This window comes from Seriola dumerili, unplaced genomic scaffold, assembly GCF_002260705.1.
Source record: "Seriola dumerili isolate Sdu_G_001 unplaced genomic scaffold, Sdu_1.0 BDQW01000025.1, whole genome shotgun sequence".
In the NCBI taxonomy this organism is placed as follows: Eukaryota; Metazoa; Chordata; class Actinopteri; order Carangiformes; family Carangidae; genus Seriola; species Seriola dumerili.
The window spans coordinates 14,661,443-14,668,608 of record NW_019174280.1 but is presented as its reverse complement, the minus strand read 5'-3'; the positions used below and the strand labels follow the sequence as shown (position 1 = coordinate 14,668,608).

Genomic DNA, 7,166 nt, shown 5'->3' with positions numbered 1-7,166 from the left:
ACTAACAGCAACCACATCGACAACATCCACTTCTCTTAATACAAAATGAAATAAAAAGATAATTCAAGAAACTAAACAAATATGACAGTGACAACAGATTCAAAGTGCAGACTCTTTGTGGCTGCACAGCTTTCTGGGGACTTGCTGTGGGTCTTCACTCTACCGGGAGACAGAAGAGATTGGCAACCAACGTGTTGCATGCTGGAATACTGAAACATCGTCCTGGATGCCTCCGGTGTCAGTGCTCTGGCCTGGCACAAACTCCCCAGCTGAGCAGGAGTTTGCTCCAGGCAGCCCTCTCTTGGTCACTTTTGGCACTGCAGGCAACACGAACTGAGTTTGTGTATCCACTTGTAGTTTGAGATGACTTTTCTTCCACAGTTCTCTTTTTTTTTTTTCCTTGCTTTCCATTTGTTCTGATCCTCTTCTCCACATCCATCCAACAAGCACCGTCACAACCCAGGACTCTCTTCCACTCATCTCTTTTGTTGAATCCCCCCCCCACCCCTTTGATTTTCTTTTTTTTTTTCCTTGAAGTGTCCCATAATGAGCAACAACAATGACAGTAAAAACACAACGATAAAAACACCAAAAGCACTTCATGTCATGTAGCGGGTGATCGCTCTCAGAGCGTATAACAGTTCTGCTTGCATTCGCGCTTCCATAAGAAGCAGATTAACGTGGACCTGCAGGAGACAACAAAAAAAGTAAAGAGAAAGTCTTTAAACACTGTGCCATAGTCAACCAATTTGAAATAGCTGCAACTAAGAAACCAGGATAGAGGAATCAGAATCTCATCTCACCTTCTCGGAGTGCTGAAACTGCCTCCAGAAACTCTCATACATTCGTTTGGTGGTCTTCTCAGGACTACACACCATGGTCTTAATATAGATCTTAAAGCTTCGGTCCAGAAGCTGGTTTATCTCCCCGTAATCATAGTCATCATACCTACGGATCACAGAAAAACAGAATGTTAAAACACAGTTGCAACAGTGCTGATTAAGCAAAATAGCACACACTGTAAGAATAAAACGCTACTAGAAAAAACTGAGTATCCAGCCACTGACCTGATGCCAAACATGCAGTGGATGTAGTTCCAGATGGCCCTACGCAGCATACTGGTGTCCACATCCTTGTGTGTTGCCATGGTGTTGTAGGTCAGGTTGTAGGCCATCTGGAACTTCTCGTCCAGCATCTGACCAACATCAGGATACAGTCGATTGACCAGAGAGAAGCCGTGATCCTCCCAGCTGTAATCCTGCAGAGAGGAGAAAAAGCAAGTTAACAACAGATCTTTCTTTTTTTCTTTTGCATACAGTACTCTATATTCAGGCTGTATTTAATCTATACCTGCACTCTGAACGTGGGCACGTGCTCCCCCCTCCTGGAGAAGTCCTTGTAGCCATAGCTGGGGTCCTCAAAGTGTCGGGAGATGTCTCTTGAGGGGACACACTCCTCGTCCTCTGCTGTGACCACCAGCATGCTCTCAGTCTTCTCCCTTTCGAAGCGGGTTGCCATCTCTTCTTGGCTGGCCTCCTCGTCATCGCGGCACTCCTGCAGCTGCTTCATGCGCTCCATCAGCACCTCCACCTCGCCACACATCTCCTTAGAAACAAAGATCAACATCCGTGGTTAAGAACGAGAGTCATACAACTTCTTAGCGTCTCAAAACACACACACACAGGATGTTAAGTGCATGGATCATACCCGCAGCCTGGATTCAAGTTTCACACGAGTGAGAAAACCTTCACATGCTCCAACTTTTATCTCTCTAGCTCACTGCGCGCACACACACACACACACACACACACACACACACACACACACACTCACACAGATACAAACACACTCTCTCTCTCTGTCCCATTACCACTCACCTGGTTGCCAAGTGGATCGTCATGGTGATTAGCGTGACCGTTGCCGTTGGCAATGTCACACACGCAGTACTGGCTGAGGGAGGGGGGTCTGAAAGTGTGTCCACCATCGCAGTGAATCTCTGGCGTGATGCCGCAGCCGAATGTGAACGAGGCGAGGGAGTGGTAGTGTGTGAGGAGGACCACGGCGTGGATTAGCTCCGCGAGGGACCAGCTGTGTTCCTCAGCCTTCAGGAGGCGCTGGAAAAAATAAAGGAAAAACTTGTGAGTGATGCTAACTGGAGCCAAATAATGACTTCAATATCACTGACCTTTTAGGAAGTGGGAAAATATGTTTTCACCCTTCTAATCCCCTTTATTGACTCTTCGTCTTCCTGCCTCAACCCCTATCGCCTTCTAGTCCCCCCCCCCCTTTCCCGGTCCGAGTTATACAGCTGTAGCTATACCGTAGCCTCCACCCATGATCTCAGACTGTTACATAAGACTTTGTGTCCACATTCACCCTCAAAACCGTGCCCCTCCTCTCACCTCGATGTGTTCCTTAGTGAGAAGCCAAGGTCGGTGGGCCAGGATTTTGTTGAGCTCTCCGAGCTGCTGCAGTTTCTGTGGTGCTTCATCCAGGCCATTTAGCCACTTCAGATCTCCCCCGACCTGGAGGAAATCGTTCACATGCAGGTTGACCAAGTAGGAACACTGGTGTCTAGCTGCCGCCTGCAGGATCAGAGGAAGAGAGAGGGTTAACCACCACTTCACATAAAACTGGACCCACAGTTCATTTGAGAATTCACAGGAGATTGGATGTGGCCATACCATGATGCCGATGTAGTGTCGGTAGTGCAAAGATAGGGGTCCATCCATCTGCAGCAGGTAGTGCTGCGTCCGGAGAAAACTTTCCAGGTACTGTGGGTGGAAGCCCATCACCAGTGAAATGTTGTCCAGACGACCGAGGGCTGCAAACGCATCCTCAAATATCGACTGTGTCCTGGCGTCCACTTTACTGACTTGAAGAATCTGACAAAAGCAACAAATTACAAATATATTAACTCAAAAAATAAATCTAATATCTGTAACAAGGCTAATTGTTTTTAATGTCTAACAGGATCACAGGCTGCCCCATACCTCTTTTTCAGGGATAAATCTGCTTGGTCCGTTACCTAAGGGTCTTGGGATCCTTACTCCCAAGTCCTGCAAGACAAATAAAAAAGAGACAAACGTACTTTAAATATCAGAGGAAAGCAGAGAAGCTTCTAGCTCCGTCTGACTGCGATCATCACAGCTCATTTCTACTGTAGTCCCGCTACTGTGACTTCACTGCCTCACCAGAGTCGCTTTGTTTGTCTGACACCAGAAAAACTCACGAATATTAGATTACACAGAAATTTACTATTAGAAAATGCGATTACAGGTTTTATCCGGTGCAGAAGCATCATGCAACTCTTGTGTCACAAATACACTGACGTATAAAAAGCCGGATTAAACTGGGATGTTTTTTAATTAATGAGATCTCCAAACAAGCTAAGTGACTGCTTGCCCCTCATAGAAAATTAAAGCACAACAGAAACCTTTGCATCGTCTCTGTTAATGTCCTGTAACTTTCCGCTGCTTGTCGAGACATGTCTACTAGCGGACACTGTCCCGCAGCGCACAATGAAGCAGATGAAGTAGATGAATGAATGACCATGAAATGTGTATTATTCAGAAATGACACTGAGCAGAAAACATCCCTTTAAATGTGTCACTTACAAGTCTACTTCTTTTGAACTGAAACCATGTCAAGAAATGAAACGTAGAAAAGGTTTCATGCCTGATGACCACAAACTCCTCTGACTCGTAAACAAGCCAGGACAAAAGACTGCACTGCAGCTTGTTTGTTCAAAGGCAAGAAAAAAAACATGTCGCACAAAAACATCAATAATATGACACAATTTTCTAATTAAGCCCCGACAGCAGATTGAAGCTTTAAAAACGGTGCATTTTATGAGTGTTATTTGTTCCCGAAGCCCTTTCTTTCTCTTACCTTTTTGCTGAGCCGTTCACAATGGGTACATATCTTTAACAAGCCTGTCACCGCAAAAGAATTATTTTCCACGTTTTCTGACGGTCCGACCGCGTGCCTCATCTCGTGCCCTCGCTTTTATGCGTCTAATTCTTATTAAAAAACGTCTCCTGGATGGCTGTGTCCTCCTCTCTTTGTTCCTTGAGGCACTGGGTAAAGTGCTCGGCAGTCAGCTGTTGCAGCCCTACAGCAGAATACCGTCCTCCTTCTCTCATACATTCGGTAAATAAGTCGAGGCTCGTGTGATTGACGTGCTCAGCGGCCAATCGGGTGGCGAAAACAGCCTCTGGGCATCCAATGGCAGCGGGAAAAGCACGTGGGGGGCGGAGCAAAGTGCGAGGATAGAGGGGGGTCCTAAACGTGAGCAAAGAGAACAACCCCCCCCCCCCCTCCAAGAAACATCATCACTTCTCTCTCCTTCTATTGTTCCCTGCTGCCATTGATCATGATATAGAGTTCACTGTTATGAATTGCACTCTGTATGCTAAATAATGGCAGCAATCAAGTCAAGGTGACTGCTGCTTGATTTTCCTATCCAATCACTCAAATCAATAATGAAATCAATTATCAGAGCATGGAGAAACCACCATGCAATGATACTAGAAATAGTTCTCTGTAACATTGCCAAATGTAGCTGGAAGTGGCAGGCGTGTTTGTGTGCTATCTGTGCGTTCATCGGCGCATTCAGCGAAAACAACAACTCAAAGTCAGCTTAGAGCATGCAGCAGCAAGTCCCCCCCCCCCCAAACTGAGCCCCAGCTCTCCTTGGTAAGCAGCAGAAGAAGGTACAGGACTGCTGTGCAAAGATCAGCATCATCAGCACACAGCGAGATGGATAGCTGCAGGACCTGCTGCAACAACAACAGCCCTTCAGTTAGTGGTTTTGCACTGCAGCCTATCAGACCACAGATAATGCCATTCCTCCACCAATCAGCCCGGGCTGAAGGAGTCCTTTAAAAGGCAAGAGGAAGCAGAGATAAGGAAGGCAGCTCTTATGGCTTTGTTTATCCCAGCTTGACAATAACACGTTCACTAGAACAGTGTATAACTGGTTTATCACACCACTGTGGTTACAAAGTCAATAATTACTCAGAATTATATCTGATGAGATTTATTAAGAACAAAACTGTGTGCTGCAAATTCTATATTACAGTATAAAATCCATCTTACTTCATTCAGGCAAGCTGACGAAGTTATTCTTTGTGCCAGAAATGGTACACTTGTCTTTGAAATCCCCGGCAAACAACAAACAAAGAAGTTATATTGTCATGTAAAAGACCACGCAAGTCAAGTGTTGTTTCCTCTGTGGATTGACAGAGACCACATTACTAAAGCATCCACAGATTGGCCTGTGTTTGCACAGACACACACATGCACATCTGTGCATCATGTTTCTGTGTGAGATTTCAAAATAACAAGCAAAGATTCCACAAAGACTAATTTTATGGGGAGAAAACTACACAATAGTTCTGAGTGTTTGTAAGATACGACACTTGGTTCAGTTCATCCTTACTGCAACAACTCTGATTTCGTAAGTGTATGGGTGAACTGTGAGGGGATACCCAATAAAAACCAGACAAACAAGTTAAATTTGGAAATAACGAGTTGGAGAGGAAGCCAAGAAAAGGCAAGTCTGCCCCTGTGAACTCTGATCAAGAGCCTACCCAGCCAGTTTGGCAACTGACTGCAAGTCCTCAGCACCAATAACTAGATAGCACAGTATTCAGCAGGTTCATTGTGTGGATCCACCCCACCCACCCACCCATACACACACACATACACACACACATACACACATACACACACACACATACACACCCTCCTGCCCCCACCCCCCCCAGCAGACCCTCTCCTGATATCACAGGGCTGGGTGCGGGGCAGCGGTAAACATGTTCCCAGGGCTGGAGTCAGCACTCCCAGGGCAGCCGGGAGCCCCATGGCTCAGCAAAGCTGCAGAAGAGGCTGGTCAGCGTTAGGGCTTACGACACACCAAACCTTTTCACATAAAAGCGCTTAGGCTCGGGGGTCCGGCCTCGCGGACAGGGCCAAACACTATTGTCAGAGTGCACGCACTGACTACTTTGTGGGGCTTTACTGTACCCACATCAGGGGTGTCTCTGTGTGTTTCTGGGATTCAGGCAAAATGCTCCTTCACAGATTTCACTGAGGCTGAGATTACACCTCCAGTTCATTTTCTTTGGTCCATCTAATAAAGTTTAAATTGGGGATTTCAATGTTTTGCCGAGCTTATATTACGACCTGTAAGGCCTTGCCTGTTCTAAGACAGTTGTTCCCAAACTTTTTTGCTTGTGACCTCTTAAAACAAAGCACTGTATACTTCTGACCCATCGTTACCACCTGCACGTGTGCACTAGTTGTGACCATTTAAGGGTGATTTTTTTCTTCTTCATTTCAGTTTAGAGGCATGATGAGGTAAAAAAAATTATTCACTAGAAAAAGGCAAAGATTAGCAGAAAGATGGAAAGAAAATTTGTGCACCAGAAAAGTGTTTTTTTCTGGTGCTTGTCCTGATAATCATCTTGCGGTAACTCAGCTGTATCTCGCAACCCCTTATGGGAGTCCCGAGCCCCTGGTTGGAAACCGCTGTTCTATGGTGTCCTCTGAAGTTTGTTCAGAACATGGTGTGACATGAAAAACCGCACTGCAGGTGTCTCAGGAGAGTCTGAAGACTTACATCTTTCTGCATCTCACTTATTTCATGTCACCTTGATCGAGTTTCAATGGCGTTTTACTTAAATGGCTAATTGCTAAACAAAATTAAATGACTAAATAAGGAAAATATCCAATATCAAATTAACCACTCCAAGCAAGCTTGTTATGAGCTTGCTTCAATGAATGAGCACGTAGACGTTCTGTTACTCGCTTGTTTAAACTTACAAGACAACACGTCGGCTCAGAGACTCATTCGCTGTTGCACGGGATAAACCAGTGACCTTTTAGCTATGGGATGTCCACTAAGCAGCCATGCCACCCTGGAGATGTGACTGTGTATGTGATGGGCGTTTGGAGTACAGAGGTTAGGGCAACACTGGGAAAATAAGTTATGATGAAGGGAAAGGTTCCTGGAAACAACAGGAATCATCTCAGATTTGTTTTAACAGTGTGTATATCATCAAATAGTGATCCGGTGGAGGAAAGGCCTGAACAATGGACACATTTCCGAGAGTATTGCACTAATAGTAATAAAATATTTCCCATTAAGAGTAATAGGGAAA

At 45.4% G+C, this 7,166-nt stretch overlaps 1 protein-coding gene across 2 annotated transcripts in view; it reads right to left on the bottom strand.

The window, feature by feature from the left end:
• Positions 1–386: 386 nt before the first annotated feature.
• Positions 387–7,166, bottom strand: part of sesn1 (sestrin 1) — a 51,657-nt gene continuing 44,877 nt past the window's right edge. Inside the window, exons 1-9 of one of the 2 annotated variants that reach the window (XM_022764253.1) lie at positions 3,892–4,124; positions 2,994–3,059; positions 2,685–2,885; positions 2,403–2,585; positions 1,878–2,114; positions 1,351–1,605; positions 1,068–1,258; positions 804–948; positions 387–686 (exon numbers count right to left, since the gene is read on the bottom strand). In XM_022764253.1, coding sequence (XP_022619974.1) covers positions 600–686; positions 804–948; positions 1,068–1,258; positions 1,351–1,605; positions 1,878–2,114; positions 2,403–2,585; positions 2,685–2,885; positions 2,994–3,059; positions 3,892–3,993 — 1,467 coding nt within the window. In that variant the 5' untranslated portion in view covers positions 3,994–4,124 and the 3' untranslated portion in view covers positions 387–599. Of the gene's footprint in view, positions 687–803; positions 949–1,067; positions 1,259–1,350; positions 1,606–1,877; positions 2,115–2,402; positions 2,586–2,684; positions 2,886–2,993; positions 3,060–3,891; positions 4,125–7,166 lie in introns of those variants that run through there. The other variant, XM_022764245.1, reaches the window with a different exon arrangement.